Genomic DNA, 21,667 nt, shown 5'->3' with positions numbered 1-21,667 from the left:
GGCACCAAGAGTTTCTGGATTTCCAATAATCCTCTAAACCAGAAGAGTTTGAAAGTGTCTATCTGGTATGGATGGCAGTCCATTTCTTTTAAACTTAAAGTACTGACCCTGACGTGATTTGAACACGCAACCTTCTGATCTGGAGTCAGACGCGCTACCGTTGCGCCACAGAGTCCACATGAGAAAGAGGTCAACTGATCAGCTAATGAACCAGGCACTGGAATAAGTTGGACGTCCAATATCAAACACTGGACGCAAAGTGATCAAACAGTATTGATCTTGATGTATATAAACGCTATCTTCCAGTTGAGCATCAGTAGGGCTACTTTTCCAGCAGAGAATAGATCTGGGTTCCTGGATTTCCAACAATCCTCTAAACCAGAAGACTTTGAAGGTGTCTATCTGGTTGGCAGTCAATTTCTTTTAAACGGGAAGTACTGACCCTGACGTGATTTGAACACGCAACCTTCTGATCTGGAGTCAGACGCGCTACCGTTGCGCCACAGAGTCTACATGCTATACGTGTCAGCTGATCAGCTGATGAACCAGGCACTGAGAGTTTCTGGATTTCCAATAATCCTCTAAACCAGAAGAGTTTGAAAGTGTCTATCTGGTAAGGATGGCAGTCAATTTGAAAGCAGTGACCCTGACGTGATTTGAACACGCAACCTTCTGATCTGGAGTCAGATGCACTACTGTTGCGCCACAGAGTCTACATGATTGTCTGTTCAGCTGATCAGGTAATGAACCACTGAGGGGGCGTTACAGATAGAGTATAAATCAGATATGGTACAAATCCAAACGGTTTTGATGTGATATACAAGCGACCTTCCAGTCGAGCGTCAGTAGGGCTACATTTCCACCAGAGAATAGATCTGAGTTTCTGGATTTCCAATTATCTTCTTAACCAGAAGAGTTTGAAAGAGTCTATCTGGTATGGCAGTCCATTTTTTACACCTCAGGTATCTTTCAGACAGTAAAGTATTGACCTTGACGTGATTTGAACACATAACCTTCTGATCTGGAGTCAGACGTGCTACCGTTGGGCCACAGAGTCCACATACTTTTCACTTCAGCTGATCAGCTGATGAACCAGGCACCAAGAGTTTCTGGATTTCCAATAATGCTCTAAACCAGAAGAGTTTGAAAGTGTCTATCTGGTATGGATGGCAGTCCATTTCTTTTAAACTTAAAGTACTGACCCTGACGTGATTTGAACACACAACCTTCTGATCTGAAGTCAGACGCGCTACCGTTGCGCCACAGAGTCTACATGATTTATAGGTCCACTGATCAGCTAATGAACCAGGCACTGGAATAAGTTGGACGTCCAATATCAAACACTGGACGCAAAGTGATCAAACAGTCTTGATCTTGATGTGGTAAATAAATGCTATTTCCAGTTGAGTGTCAGTAGGGCTACTTTTTCACCACAGAATAGATCTGAGTTTCTGGATTCCCGATAATCCAGGATGGCAGTCCATTTTTTACACCTAAGGTATCTTTCAGACAGTAAAGTATTGACCCTGACGTGATTTGAACACGCAACCTTCTGATCTGGAGTCAGACGCGCTACCGTTGCGCCACAGAGTCCACATGCTTTACACTTCAGCTGATCAGCTGATGAACCAGGCACCAAGAGTTTCTGGATTTCCAATAATCCTCTAAACCAGAAGAGTTTGAAAGTGTCTATCTGGTATGGATGGCAGTCCATTTCTTTTAAACTTAAAGTACTGACCCTGACGTGATTTGAACACGCAACCTTCTGATCTGGAGTCAGACGCGCTACCGTTGCGCCACAGAGTCTACATGATTTATACTTCAACTGATCAGCTAATGAACTAGGCACTGGAATAAGTTGGACATCCAATATCAAACACTGGACGCAAAGTGATCAAACAGTATTGATCTTGATGTATATAAACGCTATCTTCCAGTTGAGCATCAGTAGGGCTACTTTTCCAGCAGAGAATAGATCTGGGTTCCTGGATTTCCAACAATCCTCTAAACCAGAAGACTTTGAAGGTGTCTATCTGGTTGGCAGTCAATTTCTTTTAAACGGGAAGTACTGACCCTGACGTGATTTGAACACGCAACCTTCTGATCTGGAGTCAGATGCACTACTGTTGCGCCACAGAGTCTACATGATTGTCTGTTCAGCTGATCAGGTAATGAACCACTGAGGGGGCGTTACAGATAGAGTATAAATCAGATATGGTACAAATCCAAACGGTTTTGATGTGATATACAAGCGACCTTCCAGTCGAGCGTCAGTAGGGCTACATTTCCACCAGAGAATAGATCTGAGTTTCTGGATTTCCAATTATCTTCTTAACCAGAAGAGTTTGAAAGAGTCTATCTGGTATGGCAGTCCATTTTTTACACCTCAGGTATCTTTCAGACAGTAAAGTATTGACCTTGACGTGATTTGAACACATAACCTTCTGATCTGGAGTCAGACGCGCTATTGTTGCGCCACAGAGTCCACATACTTTTCACTTCAGCTGATCAGCTGATGAACCAGGCACCAAGAGTTTCTGGATTTCCAATAATCCTCTAAACCAGAAGAGTTTGAAAGTGTCTATCTGGTATGGATGGCAGTCCATTTCTTTTAAACTTAAAGTACTGACCCTGACGTGATTTGAACACGCAACCTTCTGATCTGGAGTCAGACGCGCTACCGTTGCGCCACAGAGTCCACATTCTTTATAGGTCCACTGATCAGCTAATGAACCAGGCACTGGAATAAGTTGGACGTCCAATATCAAACACTGGACGCAAAGTGATCAAACAGTATTGATCTTGATGTATATAAACGCTATCTTCCAGTTGAGCATCAGTAGGGCTACTTTTCCAGCAGAGAATAGATCTGGGTTCCTGGATTTCCAACAATCCTCTAAACCAGAAGCTTTTGAAAGTGTCTGGTAAGGATGGCAGTCAATTTTTTACACTTAAGGTATCTTTCAGACAGTAAAGTATTGACCTTGACGTGATTTGACCACATAACCTTCTGATCTGGAGTCAGACGCGCTACCGTTGCGCCATATAGTCTACATGTGTTACAGGTCAACTGATCAGCAAATGAACCAGGCACTGAGAGGGTGTTACAGATATGGTGCTTTGAAGGTGTCCATCGGGTAAGGATGGCAGGCCATTTTTTACACTTAAGGCATCTTTCAGACAGTAAAGTATTGACCCTGACGTGATTTGAACACGCAACCTTCTGATCTGGAGTCAGACGCGCTACCGTTGCGCCACAGAGTCCCATTCTGATGCTCATCCAATGAGCTGATGAACAAGACAGACAACAGTTTGTGTTGCATTGTTTACTCTGCATAAAAAGTGATCTAAATAAGTAGGCTATACACTTTAAATAACATCCATTGCCCCTCTATTACCTCTACAGACATCCGCCGCCCTGAGGAGCTCTCCCTCCTTCGGCCCATGGAAGAGAAAAAGAAGAAAAAAGATAAAGACTCAACAGAGGAGATCTACGACCTGACCGAGGTGCCCCTCTCCTCGGGTACACTCATCACACTCCATTCACCCTCCAGGCCCAACATTCACACATATTAAACAACAATATAAGTGGTGTGTTTATAACAAAAATATTTAAAGACTCAAAATTTTCACTGTAGCAGATGATAAAATTGATAAGAGCAAACATTTATTTTAAACTTCATCTTTGTAAGAATTTGTCCCTTTGATACTGTAACATCAATAGAGAAAAAGTTACAGTGTCCTTGCAGTTTTTTTTTTTAGCATTGACATACGAACCAACAATCACTGAGAAATCTTGGTTTTCTAGCATCAGTTCTGCCTCTGAGAAAAAGTTTTGGCATATTTATCAATCAGTAGTCCTCAAAAGGCTTTACACCCAGAGAGTCTTGTGAAAGCAAAAATTAAACCATTTATTACAGTGGCCAAACATATATTCTGAAGTCTGTGACATTAACTCCCCGGAAAATTTTAAAGTCACCCTCCCACTCCTTCTTCCTTTGCAGTGTCCCGGCCGTCTCTGTATAATGGCATGCCAGCTCACTTTGCTGACTCACCTCAGATGGAGGCCATCTACAAGATGCTGTCAATTACTCAGCCTCCCCCCGCCCCAGAAGCCATAGCCAAGCAGTACCGCCCAGCCAGTGTGGTGGACAAGGCCCACATCAATGGCAGGTATGATGCCTATACACATATACATATGGTAAAACCAAATACAGCATGAATGGTTGTAAAAAAACAAACAAAAAAAAAACACAGCAATGAGAAAATAACGAGAAATGGGGAATATACACACATAGACATGTACTTTTTGTCATTTTTTCTCAGGTGGTTGGACTCATCCCGTTGTCTCATGCAGCAGGGGATCAATGAAAATGATAAACTCTGGTTTCGCTTCAAATACTCGGCCTTCTATGACATAGAACCCAAGGTGTGTGTGTGTATGTCTCTGTGTGTAAAAGATAAGAGCATGTGAATGTTTTTATATGTGGCAGACCTTCTTTTCCTTGACCTCTACCTTCCCATTCCCCATCCTCTCTTGCCCTGCAGTATGATGTTGTGCGTCTGACCCAGCTGTATGAGCAGGCTCGCTGGGCCATCCTGCTGGAAGACATTGACTGCACAGAGGAGGAGATGATGCTGTTTGGAGCTCTGCAGGTAGGAAGCACAAACGCTGAAGGGGAAATGAGTGTACCAACAGGAATGGCGACAAATTGCTTTATAGGGAGTGGACATAAAATGCCAGATATCACATCACAAACAGCTCATTATTTATACACAAATACAGTCCAAAGCATCTCCAGAGACACCAGTGAGTCAGAATCCAACTGTATGTCCGTCTTCACATTTAAAATCCTGTCCTAATTTACAGTTACAAAGAATTGTCCCTGTTCACAAAATTTAGGTGAAACAGTTTTCAATCATTTTCTCCTTTAAAATCATGTACATGGCTAATAGTTTGTCATTTTCCTCTCTTATTTTCAAATTCATGCAGTACCACATCAGCAAGGTTTCTCAGTCAGAGCCACAGCTGATGAGCTCCAGTGCAGCCATGGATGACCTGGAGTCAGCCCTGCAGTGCCTGGAAGTCAAGATGGAGGGAGAGAGCAGCTCTGCATCCGAGATGCTGGTCAGACATTTTAACTCTACTTACAGGTCATCTCCTGAGTTTCACTGGTCTTGGTTGTTCGACTGAATCATGGCTGCAAGCTCCAAGTCAACACAAATGGTGAAAAAGACATGACAGCTGGTTATTGATACCATCGAATCTTGCTGTCAGAGGGCCTGAGATTAGTAATAACTTTGGCTGTAATCATTTATTTATTTCTTACATTGAGAAATAGAACGAGAATTAAAAACCTCAACTCAATTTTGTTTGAGGTACAAATTCAAATACAGATTTTATATGAAAAGAATTACAACAAGAACAAGATTTTCTTTTTATTGGTGTCTCTTTGAAGCAAAAATATTGAATAAATTCATCAATATAAAAAAAATGTCATCCTCAATCCAGGAAAACATGACTGCGCCAGAGCTCAATGATTATCTGAAGATATTCAGGTGAGATTCATTTTCCAGTCACTCAAAATGAAATGCTTTCATATGCTTTTATGTGGAAATTTCAGAAAGCACCAGTTTTCTAAAGAACACGAACATAAACTGCATTTGTAATTTTTTAAAATATAAAATTTTTATCATATATGAGGAGGAAATGTCATGATGAAAATGATTGAGGTGTTTTGGTGAAACTATGTGTGTGACTGACTGTATATTTCAGGCCAAAGAGATTGACACTGAAGGGATACAAGCAGTACTGGTTTAAGTTCCAGGATACCTCGATCTCCTATTTCAAGAGCAAAGAGGAGAGCATCGGAGAGCCCATTCAACAGATAAACCTCAAAGGTAATGGATATATAACTCTACTTTCCATCAGTATAATATGTTCATGCCATGTCAGGAATAATGTACTCAATTATCAATAGAACTATAAATATATGAATTAGAGGCCAATAAAGCAAAGTCTGTTTATTCAGACCCGTGTAACATCACTGCTTAAATAGTCCTAAACCAAATTTGTGGGCTTGGACATGGAAAGAGGAATAACGACACTAATTCAGATGACAACACCCACAGAGGGTTCAGTGGAAGTGTGAGTCAATGGGATTCATTCAGGCGTGGCCCATGTCCTCAAGATGTCATGGAAGTCTGACTCAGTGTTTATATCAACCATGTCTGTTCTCCCTGTATTTGTCTAACCGGTAACTTTCACATTTAAATGTTGCTTTGATATTCATCTCGTGCACAGGATGTGAAGTGGCTCCAGACGTTAACATGGCCGCGCAGAAGTTCCTTATCAAACTCCTGATACCAGCACCTGAGGGAATGAACGAGGTCTATCTGCGCTGTGAAAACGTGAGGACACACACACACACACCTGTCTCCCCTCATCTCTGTCTTTTTCCCACTATCTCACATCTTTGACCACAGTCCCATCTCTCTCTCATGCTCGCTCTCTCTCTCTGTGTTTTGTCTCTCACCCTCCAGGAGCAGCAGTACGCTCAGTGGATGGCGGCGTGTCGGTTGGCTTCCAAGGGCAAGAGCCTCGCAGATAGCAGTTACCAGGGTGAAATACAGAGCATCCACACATTCCTTGCAATGCAAAAGACCAACTCCAGTTCCCATGGCAACGCACCTGCCAACGATGAAACCATCAATACCCACAGTCTGGTATCGCCACGCTACCATAAGAAGTACAAAGCCAAACAGGTAGAGGAGGAATCTGTACCCAGACACAAAACCACCAATCACTCGTCTGTTGAACTTATTTATTGTGTACGACAGTAACCAATAAGCACAGTTAGCAAGGGAAACGATTCTGCAGCTGAAACCCTCACCCAGCAGAGATTATATCTGATGCCTGTGTGTTTTCTTCTAGCTGACCCCTCGTATTCTGGACGCGTACCAGAACGTGGCTCAGCTCTCACTGACGGACGCAGTGATGCGCTTCCTGCAGATCTGGCAGGCCCTGCCTGACTTTGGCCTCTCATACGTCGTTGTCAGGTTAAGTTTAACGCTTAATTTAAAGGTTTTCAGAATTGATTTAATGCTAGTCAGCATCAATTTAAGCCCATTTCATTACATTGTGACAAGTGGAAGAACTAAGAACTAGGCTATCAAAGACACATACATTGTCAATTTATACAGTAAGCATTATGTAAGTAAACATTTACTCATACCAAAAATTATTTTAGGTATAATTTCTGATTTTTTAAAATAAGTTTCAAGTGAATTCATTATTGCTGTGCTAAGTCACCGCTAGACACAGTTCTGCAGAGGAACTTCTGATGTAGTTTTCGGCAGTCCCTGCTCCTGAAGTAGTACACTAAATTTGAGTGGGTAGACAACACAGGAAAACAAGTGGTATCTATTTCAGCTAGCATGCAACTCAGTTACATTTCAAACTATTGGAAGGTTGATAAGTGACTTTTGTCAAGATTTTAAAATGCATGAACCTGAAAGACATTTTTGATGAACAGGTTCAAGGGTAGCCGAAAAGACGAGGTACTGGGCATCGCTCCAAACCGCCTGATCCGCATCGACCTTGGGGTTGGTGATGTGGTGAAGACCTGGCGCTACAACAACATGAAGCAGTGGAACGTTAACTGGGACATACGACAGGTCAGACTCATTCTGTGTTCAAGCTCCTGTTGCCGACAATGAAAATGACTGAAAATGTACTTAATTCGTGTTTCTGACTCCCTTCAGATGGCCATTGAATTCGAAGGCAATGTCAACATTGCTTTTAGCTGTGTGACTGCTGACTGCAAAATTGTCCACGAGTTTATCGGAGGCTACATTTTCATGTCGACACGCAGTCGTGAGAAGAGCGACACGCTCAACGAGGAACTCTTCCACAAGCTGACTGGCGGCCATGAAGCTCTCTGAGACGGATGCCGACATCAGATCGTCTGCGTCTCAACAGTGGAGAACCATGTGGAACAGGATTTATTGTTGCATTCAGGCAACTGCTACAGTAAAGGAGTTAAAATAAGATTAACTGTTCATGTGTACATGTGTAAACCCACCTTGTCTGTCCATTATTATCTAGCTTTTGTTGCAGACACACTCACACTGTTGTTCACAAGGGGTCAAAAGACAATTCAAGACTTCAGCGGTCCATACGTTGACCTCCACTTTCCTCCAGGATGGACTGCTGCTGGGCCACACTGCTGGTCATCTGGTTCACCATCAGCACGACCAAATCAAACTCATGGGGATGTAATACACTTGGATAAGCCAGCAGCTACTTCTCTTTCCTTCTATAGAAACCTATAATCAGTATTGTTTAGGATTCAAAGCCAGAGCTGCATATTTACATGTTAGAAATTAATGACACATTACAGTAGACACGTTGTTTTTAAAGATAATAATGAAAAAAATCACAATAAAAAATGTACTCCAATATTAAATGTTTACCATAAATAAACACGGTCTTCATTCTCTGCTTCCTTCGCTCCCTCCCATCTTGACATATGGTGGTAACTTCTGTTGTGTCTTACACAGGAAGCGCCAAACCAATTATCTCCTTTCACATGCAGCATGTGTCCATATCTTCCTAAGAAACTGTTAATGCAGTCCGTTAACTAAAACCACAGAGTCTGCATCCTCTGCTTTCCCATACTTAGCCCTGTGACAAACCACAGACACAATATGTCAAATGTTTATTTATTAAAACACTAGGCCGGTTGTTGCCAGGAGTCGTTGTGTCTGTTGGAAACCATTATTACATATTTTACAGCTGCTTGCTGAATGGGGTACACAATTATTACAAACAAAAACACAGCCTTTATACTTATAAATAAAAAGTCATTATTGCCAGAGTAAACTGATTGAATACTCATGAAAAAATAAAGGAGGGTTTTTTTCAGCCATCCTGATCCTTTCAATAATGACACAAAAGAGGAGTTTTTTAGTCCGATTTAGAATAAATTATGTTTGCCACCTTCTATTTCTGATCAAAATCGCCTGCCAAACAACAAAATGTTACCAAGGGAACTAAGAAAAGCATCAACCAACCATGGGATGCTGAGACGGTCAGGTTAGCTTTCCCATGATAAATCAGTATCTCCTGCTGCTACTGCAGTGGCAGGATGCTCCCTGGAACACAGGACAAGACAGACCCCAGTAAAGACGTAAATACTGGACCTTAATCTTTGTTTTAAAGCAAAATCTGTATTAATTAATGAATTAATCCATGTGACAGTCTTTTCTTACTTGTAGGTCTCAGTCTTAAGGCTCGGCTGAAGTATTTGGGAGGAAGTTTTCCTTCTGCGTTCCCTGCAGTCAGCAACACACCGTTTTCCGACCAGGAGAATTCAATACCATCTGCACAGTAAAATATACTAAATAAAACACACATCAAAGAAATTCTGGCCAAAATGTGGGGACTGAAGTGAGGATGTTGAGAAACAGGCGATAGTGGATAAGATTACCAGCAAGAGCTTTGGGGACATCGATAAACACTGCTAGATCACAGTCTTTCCTCATGCCTGGTGGGAAAATGAAATAACTCACTCAAGTAACAATTTACCTTGTTGTTCAGCAGACAAGCTTCTTTTTCTCTCGCTCACACACACTCTCACACACAGCTTACCGCTGATGACGCCATCCTCCCCCGGGAGGCCTGGTGCCAGGTGGATGTGTGTCCTCTTCATGCGGCTCAGGCCCTGCTGCTGGATGGAGCTCCATTTGCCCAGGTAGGAGCCGTGAACAGCCTCAGCGGGGCAGTCTGGAGAACCAGCCAGAACCGGTTTCAGCTCCAAATCCTTTAGCTGACCACAGTGAGGGAACCGGTATTAACACAGCGTTTTGGACTTTATTGATTAGACAAGGAATCATACTCAGACTTTTGTTGAAACTCCAGCTTTGTTGCGTAATTAATTGTGAAGATCTTATTGTGAAAGTAAACTAATAGTAGGAAAACAACGAGGAGAATAACCGAAGACTCAATCAAAATGTAACCAAATGCCAGTGAGCATTTTATGCACTGTTTAGCTGAACTGCCAGTCTTTATAATAAATGCCCTCTGTCACAATTCCAGCAGAGAAAACCACATAACCATATCAAATTAAACTTGAAGATCCACCTCTTTAACTGAGTTGGTGCTGCTATCCCTGACGCTCCTAAAACTGATTACACAATTCTTTTTAGCGTATTAAGATTAGCTATTCAAGTGAGTACTTAAGACATATGTCATTTTATAATTTGGTTTCAATGGAGCCACATGGAGGATTTCCTAACAGGAAGTAAATATATGTGTACAGTTTATATACTATGTTAAAAAAAAAAAAAAAAAGGTGGTGTCTTTCACTTTGACTCTTCATTTAAAAGCCAGACTGGGCTATTACTGTTTGGTTTTAAATCTGACTGCAGAAATTATGCAATTTTTCTATTGCCTGGATCTCACATAGATTCATCACGTTGATAAACACACAGAGAAGAAAAACCTGTTCTATCTATAAAGCAGCTTTGTTATAAATGAAATACACATATACATATACCCAAGCAACCTTGCATGTTGGTTTGCTGATGAAACCAAATACCACTTGTTGGTGTCTACATGTCTCTTTCCAGGAATACACACATCTCATCTAACATATACTTCTCTGTGCACCTGCACTGTGTGACCCTGATTGGCCCGGATCTGCAGGCGGCCATCTTCTGGGTGGGGGTGGAGCTTGAAGCGCTGCTTGTCATTTGTGGCCACAACTCTCTCAACGTCCTCCAGCGTGTACGAGCGGAACTGCGGGTGAGCCAGGAGTTCCTCCACAAACACAAAGCCATCTGTGAGGATGAGGGCTGTTATTTCTATGGTCACATTTCCACAACAGACTTTTTCTCTTGAACTCACCTCTTTGCACTGCACGCTGCACAGGAACTTAAGTCTGCAAACATGTTTTTGACTCAGAATGCAGATGTTTATGTTATAAATGATGTAGAAAGAAAGTTGTTTCCAGACCGGTGCAAATAATACTTATTTATAGCAAGATCAATAAAATCATGTCTCATAGTCATGTTATTTTGGTGTTGACATAATTGTGGAGTGTATGTGGATGTGTGTATGTGGATGTTTAAAGAGAGAAGAATGTAGCTGGTGATGTATTCGCCTCTGGCCTGACCCAGTACAAAGGCATGATGCTGAGGCTGATTTATAGGTTCTTGAATTTGTCTGTATGATTTGTCCTAATTTGTTTTGCAAATAAAGCTGTCTTTCCCATGCAAGTGCTGAATCCAGACATTCAACCCTGTATTGCTTGCTGTGCTTATAACAAGCAGCAACACTACAAATGTTCCAGAGTTGTTACTTTATCATAAACAAGTTACATGATCTGAACACTGTATTTCCCATGTATGTAGTATATAACAAATACTCAATGGTGATTTTATTTTTGATTGGCTGGTTTGAAATTGAAAATTGATAAAAAAAAATTTAAAAAAAAGTTTTTGAGGTGATTTTGTGGATGTGGTTCAGTAACTGAGTTTTGTGAAAACAGCTTTGAGAAAAAGTCATGAAAAGTTTCAAGAAATGTGCTTTAGCAATTGTGAAACACTGTAAAAGTACTGATGGTATCAGTAAAGGGCCACACATGGGTTATCTAGACCAGACTGTGTGCAGTTCACCTGTGCCCATTTGAAGACCCATCTGGTTGGCTCCATGGCGAAGAGCATAAGATATGGATTTCGACAGACGGACATCTCTGTCCTGTTAGGGGATGACACACACACACACACACACACACACACACACACACACACACACACACACACACACACACACACACACACACACACACTCAAATTCAGCTCTAACTATAGCTAGAGTTTAAAAATAGGACCAAGAAGACTACACCATGCTTAACAATTCACAGCTTCTTTCTTTGAACCATAGACACTTTATGGGTCACAAACCAGTCTTTGGATCATTGAGGAAAATGGTTTGTTTTTGCAGTCTCTCACCTCTCCACCACGGTTTCCCCTTCTCCTTCCTCTGCCTCCTCTTCCTCCTCTGTCACTGTCCATTGATTTGAATGCAGGCAGCTCAGCCATTCAGGTCATGGCCATAAACTGTAGGATATTGAATCATACACAGTGGTGAATTTAATTCTCACTGCATCGTTACACAGGCGGCTCACACACCTGTGGTCAACAAACACTGCTGTCAACAACGTGCAGTCTGCTTCCACTTCCTGTCTGTTCGTGTTATCCGCTTGTAGGTGGCAGCAGTGTGGCGGCTGGAGGGGAGCTGCTGCTGCGGTGCTCACCAGCCACCACAGAGGAAAAGAAGCTGCATTTTGTCAGGGAGGAAAACACTCAGGCAGCCAACAGCTGCTGGTGGGAAACAAACATCCACCACCCCCTCGAAAGTATTAGGCGCCTCAGACCAGAGTCGGTTTCTTTCTATTTCAAGGTAACTTTACAACTCCCGCTGACAGACGCGCCTCAGCAGCTCCCGGTGCTGGAGTCTCACACACACAGAGGCTGAGCTAACTTGGCTAACTACTGTTAGCATAGTTGGGAGCTGGAGCTTCCTCTGCTTCTCTTGTTGATATTTGGAGCAGGATATATTCTGTGTATGTGTATGTGAAGCCTTCTGCTCTGTTCTGCTCGACCTCACCTTTCAGCCGCCAGCTGTGCTTGTTTGCTGTGTGTGTAGCTACTTATTAGCTTCACCCAAAGAGGATGTGAAGAGGACCGAGTGGACAGGACTTCGAGCACATCACCATGGAGACGGACATTTAGATGCGTTGAAGAGGATGGCGGTGGTCCGGAAACTCACCTGGCAGTAAACAAAAAGTGTTTAAAGGGACAAACAGACGAGTTTCCAGTGAGTATCCTGCCTCTTTGATGATTTTTTACGTCTTGTGACCTAAAATGTTCCCGTTTTAGTTGTTACATGTTGACGTTATTGCTATTGTAAGGGATAAACTGTTTATTTTGAAAAGGGTTAGGACCCCCAAAGTAAAATAGCGTTTCTTTGTTTTATTTCTGTAACTGTAGTGACTATATTGTAACTTTATATACTGTCGTCAAGACATTTGTTTTATTTATTTTAGATTTAGATTTATTTTGCACAGTTAAAAGCAACAATTTGATCATTTTCAGTGCTGGGGAGTAGAAAACTCAAAGAGCTTATTAGATGCCTCAACCATTAACAATGAGATATGTGTCATACAAACAAGAAAACAGAACATACAAATGAACAGAAATATATAAATAATAGTAAAAGAAAAGAAAAATTATCATAGGGAAATTACACAGAGAGATAAACAATCAAAATATATAAATAACAATAATAGGAAACAAAATAACAATATTATCAATCAATATTAATTCAATATCATTATAATGATCATCCAGTTATCGGTGTCCACATCTGATCTTACAGTTATAACTTCTCCTGTTGTCACTTATACCTGGATGTTGCTGATGCTGACAATTAAATCAATAATGTAAAATATGATTTCATATGAGAAATTACTACGATATGACGTGCAGGCCTATATGAAGCCATCTGTGGTTATAATCCAATAATAAAATGTCAATTGTGTTGAAATTAGCTAGTGTATATAAAGACTGCTTTGGTACTATTGGTAGTTTGAGTATATTTGGATAGTAACGTTTACATAATTGTAAGTAAAATAAATCGATGCAGGGCATTTATTTGTAAAAGAGTCTTTCTGTGGTTTGTTTGTTTTACCAATGTTTCTCCCACTACTGCCCCTTGTGATACCTAACCTTGTTTAATATGATAGAGGTTTGAGTTATGTTTAAAAACAACATGATATTCCAAAAAGACAAAAATAATATTTGTGAAAGCCATTATTTATTTGAAGGAATCAGAGGAGAACTACCAAAGTATATTTTTTCAGGATACTTCATGCTGCTGACTATAGAGCTGTCTGTGGTGATTTGCCCTAGTGACAGCAGCATTTTCACCTCATCTCTATCTCTGCCTTCTGTTGTCTTTATCCTCTCCTGTGTTCAGGTGATGGAGTTCCCCCAGCATTCCCAGCAGCTACTGTCAGCTCTGCGTTCCCAGCGCCAGCGAGGCTTCCTCTGCGACTGCACCGTTTTGGTGGGCTCATCCCGTTTCCTGGCTCACAGGGCTGTTTTGGCCTCATGCTCGCCTTTCTTCCACATGTTTTACTCAGATTCCCCCGGGGGCAGCGGTGGAAACGGCACCAACAGCTCTGTCACACTTGACAGCGACATTGTCACAGCTGCTGCCTTTGGCTTGCTCCTAGACTTTGTCTACGAAGGTGTGCTACAGCTGGAAGAGTCTCCGCCGGTGGAGGACATACTGGCAGCTGCAAGCTTCCTGCACATGAACGAGGTGGTGAGAGTGTGCAAGAGACGGCTGCAGAGACGAGGGCCCCTCGCCGAGGCGGACAGCACTCGCTCTGAGGAGAGCGCAGGTGTGAGGAGGGTGATAGAAATGGGAAGAGAAAGTGGCGGTGACAGTGGCGCTGATCCTGCGGTGGCCATGGCAGGAGATCGCATGAATCCGGTTGCCATGGCAGTGCCACTCTCGCCAGTGTCTGTTGTGGCAGAGAGGAGGCAGTTGGAGTCTGTGAAGTCAGAGCGGAGGACCGGTGCAGGGTCCTCAGAGGCACGAGTTCACACTCCTCTGAGCCCTAACCTCGCTGATACGACCCAGCCAGGCATGGACGCCCCTCCTCCTCCGCCTGCAGGCCGAGAGCTGCTGCAGGGCCTCGTCGCCGGCCAGTCCGTCCTCGGTCACACCAGGGTGGGGACCGGAGGTCAGGGGGACGGGTCAGCACTCTGCAGCCCTTGCAGCACAACAGAGACATACAGGTATGTGTCTGTGTACATCCATCGATTGTTTTATTAAATGTTTTTTGTTGTTGTTTGTTAACAATTTTATGCCAACATAGAAAAATAAAAAAATAAAAACAGAGAGACAATACATGACAATTCATGTGTATTCACACTTCATTCAGGTGAAGCAATATGTACATTCATAAAAAAACAAAAAAACAAAAGGTGCATTAAGTTCCACAAACAAACACACAAAAATAAAAAAACAAAGACAATTCTCCGTTTTCGAATAAGGACCTGCACTCATTTACAACCCCCCCGCCCCCCAAGACTGTTTTATTAAATGTTGAAATATTAACCCTGCAATCTAAACTCAGTTAAAACTAAATTTGAAATTTGTTCTCTCTTTTTTTTTTAATTAATGTTTTTATTCATTTGACAGGGAAAAGTACATACAATGACAAATAAGGACTTTTTCTTTTTTCCAAAACAACAACCACTTATTCACTCCCACCCCCAACCCCTCCCAGTCCTACAAAATTTAGTTACATATCAGTAATAACACACATCCTTCCTTCTTAGCGTAAACAGACATGCAAATATAAAAGTACACAGACAATTAAGAGAGAGTAAAAAAAACAAAAAAAAAACACCACAAAACAAAACTGAGAAATAATATTTTCCCAGTGATTTCTCTTTTAAGCTTGTTAACAGTTTTCATACACCTTTACATGTGCTACATGTACAGGTGCTGATGGGCATTATGACTGCGTTGTCACTTAAAGCTTGTTTTTATCTCCATTCCTCTCTTTCCTTCTCTCTGTCTCCCACCAGTCACAGCAGCAACCAGCAGCCGTCTTCCTCGTCCTCTTCCTCCCTGGTTGCAGTTAGTCAGGCTGGTGGTCGGTCAGTGGTTGCTCTCTCAGAATCCAGACTCTCTCCGAGCCCGCATCAGGACTCACCACGGCTGCTCCATAACAACAGCTCTGTCAGGAAACCCCCAGAGACCAACCACAGAGGTGTACTAGGTAGAGAACAACAGACAGTCATGTTAATCCAAACATCGCCACCCACCTCACACGCACAGACCAATCAGACGCACTCGCCAATTCAACGCGCGCCTCCCCAAATCAGAATCCAGAGCACTGTGTCTCTGCAAAACCAAAGCTCTGACTTTCACCCTGCTCCTCAGAGACAGACCCTCAGTAAGGGCCCTGAAGGGGACGCAGGAGCTTCACCTACCGTCAGAAATGTGAGCAGGGCGAGGACGAACAACGGTGACAGACAGAGCGTGAAAGTCAAAGTGGAGGCCATTGTTATATCTGACGAGGAGCTGGAGGAGGAGAAAGAGAGAAGCAGAGAGGGAGAACCAGTGATGGAGGTGGAGGATGAGTTTGAAGATGACATCCAGGAAGAGGAGTTGAACAGCCCTCAGTTTCTCCATTCCCACCCACAGGGCCTCCAACAGATGACCTCCCACGACTACTCTTTCGCTCTCTCCCCCTCCTCGTCCTCCTCCGGCGCAGCCCCTTCCTCTCAGGAGGCCTCCTCCTTCGCCGTCTCCCTCATCCCCCCGTCCTCAGCCCAGCAGCCTTCGGACGCTCCCAACTACTTCCAGGACTTCCAGGACTCTATGGGGAACTTTGTGGAGGACGTCCCCACGTGCGGCGTCTGTGGGAAGACTTTCTCATGCACATACACGCTACGACGTCACGCAATTGTGCACACGCGTGAGCGCCCCTACGAGTGCCGCTACTGCTATCGGAGCTACACACAATCGGGCGACCTGTACCGACACATTCGCAAAGCTCACGATCACACGCTGCCGGCCAAACGCAGCAAGGCAGACGTGGAGGCTTCCCTGCAACCACAGCCGCCGCCACCGCCTCTTAGCTAACACACACATAGGCACACTCCACTATTTCTATATGAAAAACACACATACCTAAATTTTAACCTGATATACTGTGTCTACTTCTACAATCATCAAATATGTTCTCAACTACTGGCGGTAGAGCACATACCTCTGCGAAGACCAAACAATTCTACACATCCTCCTAACAAACAAGTAAACAGACCAAAAAAATATCCACAGATGAAAACACAACCTCCTGAGCAGACGTAATAATAGTTACACCTCTGTGTTTAATCATGTGGAATGAGCGTTTTTAATCCACCGCTCTGTATTTACACCACTACTGCTTGTGCAACTCCATACACATCAACAACATGAATAGGTCATATTTCCTTGTACATCAAGATCCACACATCATTTCCTGAGGCCTTGCATTATCAAGTAAAGGGATTAAAAAATGATCAGAGCCACAGAAAAATTGAATAAGTTCCCTTCGTTGCCCATGCCTCATCCCCCCACAAAGTTTGGTGCAAATCAGTTCAGTACTTTTTGTGTAATCCTGCTGACAAATAAACACATGGAGGTGAAAACACAATCTCCTGGGTGGGGATTGTTTTGCCTGGGAATGAAAATAATGAAGAGTTACCTTAACAAATTCCCACAGCCTTGGATGGCCTCTTTAAATGCCTCGTTTCATCAGATTTTTGAAAATTTAAATGTTATCAAATCACCAGAATTACTTGCCACTATTTATCTCCCACCTGGGTTAATTAATCCAAATGTGGTCCAATTGTTTTACATTCTCAGATTCCCTCCAGACATCCTTGTTATCTTTTAATTTGCAGACATTTGGATCCCCTTAAGCACAGACATACAATAACTCATACACACACAGAGTGAACACCAGCCGTGTGGGCCCTCAATCATCCAACTAACACACAGTGTTGCGTGACCGTCGTCTCTATAGAAGCCTAAAACTGAGCTAAATCCTGTGCTATTGTGCTGCTCTTTGTAAAAAAAAACTGAAGAGACATTTGTACTGTTTTAGTATCTTGGTCATCTATTTTTAGATTTTTATCAGTATGAAAATGATCACAAACTTAATTGTTGGAAGAAGGGATGATAGAGGACATGTATGGAAATGAATGAATGACTTCCGTGACACCTATCTACATGTACTGTTTACTATATCACAACACAGACGAGGGATAGATGTTCATTGGACTTTAACAGATTTAACTGCCTTTTAAGTGTGAGCCTGTGCCAGCAATGATTGATTGTAAATGTAGTAGCATTGTACTGTCTTGTGTTTTATTTACAGGGTGAAACCATGAGTCGTTCGTGTGGCAGTGAATATCGACACAAGTTCTAGAAATAGAAACAGATTGTGCCATTAACTTAAAAAACCTATTAGGTTTTCACATTGTCACATCATCAATAGCAGATGTATACAATATATTTGATGAAGTAGAAACCATGGGTGCTATATGGACTGTACTTTACCTTCTTTCTTCATCTTCTTCAGCAGTGGAGTAATATTGTTTGATAAGGAAGACTCATAATTAAGCATTTGACCAGGAATATCAAAGTGGCAGCTGAACAACAGACGTTGGAGTTTTTAAATGCTAATGAAAGGTACTTCATTTTATTGTACGGACAAACTTATCATGAAGGTTACTGCTCCACAACTTCTCTAATCCTGCAGTATTTCAGCGTCGAATATTACAGAGTTGGATTCTTTTAGCACTGTGCCTGTCTTGTCCTTGACATTTCCTATCAGGGGAACTTAAAGTTGTTAGAAATGGGATATATTTATTTTTCTGGGCCTTCATTCCTTGGTAATGCACAGTAGCAGTGGAAGTGGGGGAAGAGAAGTGAATAACTTTCAGGATCCAGCAAGAGTTTGGCTTTGTTTGTTCTGTAGTGTTTCTCCTGTAGAAAACTGAATATATTTACAAGCACACTTGGACAGATGCAGAGACTCTGCCTTCTCTATAAATGTTTAAATTTAAACTTTAAATGTGCCTCAGTGACTCTTTGGAATTTACTGTTCTGCATCATTTTATATGTTTAAGGATCTAATGAATTCATCACTATCAGTATAACCATTCAAACCGAAGAGTTTATGAGTGGATACATATAATGAACAGTTGAGTCATTGGTTATTTAGGACTGGTGGTAGCAAGTGTGCAAACTTTAAATGTTACCTTGTGAATAAACACTGTTCAGACTTAACAATGTGTAGATGTTGTAATGTTTCAGTGAATCACGCAATGCACAGGTTGTTCAGTTACATTATCTTTTATTTTTCTTTATTTCACTACAAAAGAACATATACAAAAATATAAACATTTAACTTGTTACCTGTTGCTCTCCAACTGTAACACTATACAGGTTAGCATTTCTTAAGTCTTATCATTGTGGACAGTAACCAGCAAACTGTACATTTCACCCTGACACACTGAGGTGACATCAGCCAGTCGTCTTTAGCAGGAAGTTGTGTGTCTCCTCAGTCTTCTACTGGCCCGTGGATCTGTGAAGAGACAAAATATCAGTGTCCATCTACAAAACTGTCTGCCTCTGTATCCTTGTATTTCAAACCAAATATTCTGATTAAACGGTGTTGTCAATGTAACTGTTGTTGTCAAAATTTGTTAAACCACAGAAAAACAATAAAGAGGACGGTAATACTGCTACACAGAAATCCTTTTTAAATTGAACCATATTTTATCTCCAAGTCAGACAGATCATTTGCATTTGCATGTGCAGTTAAAGTCAAGCTGTCAGAAATAGTTTATGATGTGGAAATAACTTTAACAGCACTTGCTTCTGTTTCTGTGGAAACTGGAAAGTGCTGGTTTGAATCAATGTAGTGTTAGTAAATCAAATTGTTGGACTATTCACTAACTATCTCTTCACAAGAATAAGAAGGATCAAATAAGTGAAGGGATCAGTGTATAGAATAAAATATGACCACCCCCCCAGAAGCAGAACATAACATGGAGAAAAATAGCAGCAGCTGTATTCAACATTAGCTATCCAGACACAGTGGTCATTTAAATTTTACATACTGAATGAACTTATCTTAAATTACAGCCTACACTAAGAAGAAGAAAAAAACAAAACACAAATTCCTCACCGCCTCAGCCAACTCTGGCCAATCCATGGCCATCACAACAGTGTCGTCAGAGTTCGGGGAAGTCTCCAGGTTCCAGTACGTCAGTTTGTCAAACACAGAGGACACCTTCACCGTCCTGTCCTGGACACACATACAAGCACCAAAAACATGATTACATGAAAAAAGGGCATCTCTGAAGATCAAAAGGCAATTCACACCCTGTAGCGAGAAGCAGAAATTAAAATCTTTCATCACCCACACAACTGCAGTCAGTGCTTTGTCCTATGTTTGACTGACCCAGACCACTCGTCAGATGCCAGCGGTGTGTTTACCTCTTGGTCTGAGCCGGGCTTGTTGATCTCTTTGAGCACCAGGCCGGTGTAGCCCTGTGGGCAGCTGAGCTCCTGCCCCTTCAGCCCACGGCCTCTGAACGACACTGTCTTCTCTGTAAAGGAAAAAATGCACAAAGGACTGTTGTTGAGAGACTCACCATTGTGTCCCAGTATAAGAATTAATTTATAGGTTTTATCTGTAAAAAACAAAACAAAACAAAAAACAGTTTCTGTCAAGTAACATTTAGTTTTAGGGAAAACAGAGAAAAGAAAGTTAAAAAGCAGCCAAAAAAGAGGCGTGTTTCGCCTCACTTTGTCTTCATCAAGGTAGGGCAGGCTACCCTGATGAAGACTATGCTAATCGAAACGTGATGGTTGTCCCCGATGTAGAATAAAGGACTTTTAATATACTTCAGAGTGCCTTGGACTGCCTCTTTTTTGGCTGCTTTTTAACTTTCTCTCTGTTTTCCCCATATTTTTGGTCCTGAAAAGCACCTGATTTCTCACATTTTTCACAATTTGTTTGACCCAACTGCAGCAATCCCTACAAAGAACAATTAGTTTTACTCTCCTGGTAGAGAGGCAGTGAAAAACATGAAAAAAAACAAACAAACAAACAAAAAAACTCTGAGTGTACCAAATTTTCGGTCTTTTGTGGTAGCAGTGAAGTATTGTGCGACCTGGGCAGGACCATTGTGTTCAATCTCACAGGGCATCAGGTGGACTGGCTCCCGCTGTGTCTGGTCCACTGGTGACACAAGTACACGGGTCACGCTGTTGTTACAGGACATCCTGCAACCAGAGGACAGCAGAGCACAAGACCTGAATGAATAACAATATCTATGTGGGCAGGGCAAAAACCTTTGGCTGGGCATCGGATCTGTTTACTTTTTGACCTAGTATTGGATGTTCATCTTTTTTTTCTCTGATGTGTTTTATTTGTCTTGTCTTTGACATATCAGATTGTCAGTCTTCAGTAAAGTGAAACAGTGTGCAATAATTAGCCTACAATCAATCGATCAGTAGAAAAATGATACTTCAAGCCTTTCAAGCATTTCTCTGTTCAGTCTCATATTTAACAAAATATTTTGGGGGTTTGAGCTGATGATGATCGCACAGCTGCATTTGAACATATCACCCTGGACCTTGGTGGGACAGATGATATAATTTTTCACAATGATTCCTCTATGTTTTGACTCTTTATATAAAAAAAAAAACTAAAAGACTGATATAAGAAACAATGGTCAGCTTAAGTGATCTTACTAAAAGGAAACCATGGAGATGTAGCTTTCCATGACAACAAACAGTGCGCACACACACTCTGCCAAAGAAAACAACACGACTCCGCTGCTTCAAACTGTCACTCTGGCGTGATTCCTCACTTCCCGATAAACATTATTAAACAAGTTGTTATTGACCAAAGACCGATAACCACACACTTTACCTTTCTGAAGATCCTCGGTTTGCAGCATAGACTGTAAAAAGAAGGTTTGCAGCAGCAGGAGGAGGTGGAGGAGCGTCTCC

General features: G+C 42.0%; 4 protein-coding genes and 8 non-coding genes across 13 annotated transcripts in view; 2 read left to right on the top strand and 10 right to left on the bottom strand.

Annotated features, from left to right (window-relative positions):
- fermt3b (FERM domain containing kindlin 3b) overlaps positions 1 to 8,925 on the top strand; it is a 16,980-nt gene extending 8,055 nt beyond the window's left edge. Inside the window, exons 4-15 of the mRNA XM_085789616.1 lie at positions 3,407 to 3,523; positions 4,005 to 4,173; positions 4,327 to 4,429; positions 4,549 to 4,656; positions 4,994 to 5,128; positions 5,513 to 5,559; positions 5,777 to 5,901; positions 6,305 to 6,411; positions 6,544 to 6,765; positions 6,935 to 7,059; positions 7,536 to 7,677; positions 7,765 to 8,925. Of these exons, the coding sequence (XP_085645742.1) occupies positions 3,407 to 3,523; positions 4,005 to 4,173; positions 4,327 to 4,429; positions 4,549 to 4,656; positions 4,994 to 5,128; positions 5,513 to 5,559; positions 5,777 to 5,901; positions 6,305 to 6,411; positions 6,544 to 6,765; positions 6,935 to 7,059; positions 7,536 to 7,677; positions 7,765 to 7,944 (1,580 nt within the window). The 3' untranslated portion in view covers positions 7,945 to 8,925. The remainder of the gene's footprint in view (positions 1 to 3,406; positions 3,524 to 4,004; positions 4,174 to 4,326; positions 4,430 to 4,548; positions 4,657 to 4,993; positions 5,129 to 5,512; positions 5,560 to 5,776; positions 5,902 to 6,304; positions 6,412 to 6,543; positions 6,766 to 6,934; positions 7,060 to 7,535; positions 7,678 to 7,764) is intronic.
- On the bottom strand, positions 104 to 175 carry trnaw-cca (transfer RNA tryptophan (anticodon CCA)). The gene has a single exon. It is a non-coding gene; the product is annotated as a tRNA-Trp (tRNA).
- trnaw-cca (transfer RNA tryptophan (anticodon CCA)) lies at positions 439 to 510 on the bottom strand. Its single transcript has one exon. It is a non-coding gene; the product is annotated as a tRNA-Trp (tRNA).
- Positions 642 to 713, bottom strand: trnaw-cca (transfer RNA tryptophan (anticodon CCA)). The gene has a single exon. It is a non-coding gene; the product is annotated as a tRNA-Trp (tRNA).
- Positions 1,522 to 1,593, bottom strand: trnaw-cca (transfer RNA tryptophan (anticodon CCA)). Its single transcript has one exon. It is a non-coding gene; the product is annotated as a tRNA-Trp (tRNA).
- On the bottom strand, positions 1,735 to 1,806 carry trnaw-cca (transfer RNA tryptophan (anticodon CCA)). Its single transcript has one exon. It is a non-coding gene; the product is annotated as a tRNA-Trp (tRNA).
- On the bottom strand, positions 2,070 to 2,141 carry trnaw-cca (transfer RNA tryptophan (anticodon CCA)). The gene has a single exon. It is a non-coding gene; the product is annotated as a tRNA-Trp (tRNA).
- On the bottom strand, positions 2,627 to 2,698 carry trnaw-cca (transfer RNA tryptophan (anticodon CCA)). Its single transcript has one exon. It is a non-coding gene; the product is annotated as a tRNA-Trp (tRNA).
- trnaw-cca (transfer RNA tryptophan (anticodon CCA)) lies at positions 3,193 to 3,264 on the bottom strand. Its single transcript has one exon. It is a non-coding gene; the product is annotated as a tRNA-Trp (tRNA).
- trpt1 (tRNA phosphotransferase 1) lies at positions 8,715 to 12,791 on the bottom strand. 2 transcript variants are annotated; one of them, XM_085789623.1, is made up of 8 exons: positions 12,674 to 12,791; positions 12,016 to 12,123; positions 11,680 to 11,761; positions 10,673 to 10,842; positions 9,653 to 9,830; positions 9,492 to 9,548; positions 9,274 to 9,384; positions 8,872 to 9,156 (listed from the first exon to the last, which is right to left on the bottom strand). In XM_085789623.1, the coding sequence occupies exons 2-8, from the start codon at positions 12,103 to 12,105 to the stop codon at positions 9,134 to 9,136; spliced, it is 711 nt and encodes a 236-aa protein (XP_085645749.1). In that variant the 5' UTR covers positions 12,106 to 12,123; positions 12,674 to 12,791; the 3' UTR covers positions 8,872 to 9,133. The 2 variants fall into 2 exon arrangements, with proteins under 2 accessions (XP_085645748.1, XP_085645749.1); XM_085789622.1 differs by lacking the exon at positions 12,674 to 12,791 and having other exon boundaries at positions 8,715 to 9,156; positions 12,016 to 12,280.
- zbtb3 (zinc finger and BTB domain containing 3) lies at positions 12,711 to 19,328 on the top strand. The gene is made up of 3 exons (XM_085789617.1): positions 12,711 to 12,883; positions 14,045 to 14,874; positions 15,673 to 19,328. Exons 2-3 carry the CDS (start codon positions 14,048 to 14,050, stop codon positions 16,733 to 16,735), a joined length of 1,890 nt encoding a protein of 629 aa, XP_085645743.1. The 5' UTR covers positions 12,711 to 12,883; positions 14,045 to 14,047; the 3' UTR covers positions 16,736 to 19,328.
- On the bottom strand, positions 18,986 to 21,667 carry rnaseh2c (ribonuclease H2, subunit C). Its single transcript, XM_085789624.1, has 5 exons — positions 21,588 to 21,667; positions 20,781 to 20,935; positions 20,144 to 20,256; positions 19,833 to 19,952; positions 18,986 to 19,226 (listed from the first exon to the last, which is right to left on the bottom strand). Exons 2-5 carry the CDS (start codon positions 20,932 to 20,934, stop codon positions 19,203 to 19,205), a joined length of 411 nt encoding a protein of 136 aa, XP_085645750.1. The 5' UTR covers position 20,935; positions 21,588 to 21,667; the 3' UTR covers positions 18,986 to 19,202.

Source organism: Trachurus japonicus, chromosome 10 (genome assembly GCF_045865225.1).
Source record: "Trachurus japonicus isolate A0001 chromosome 10, Traja_1.0".
Classification (NCBI taxonomy): Eukaryota; Metazoa; Chordata; class Actinopteri; order Carangiformes; family Carangidae; genus Trachurus; species Trachurus japonicus.
This window is presented reverse-complemented; position numbering and strand designations above follow the sequence as displayed.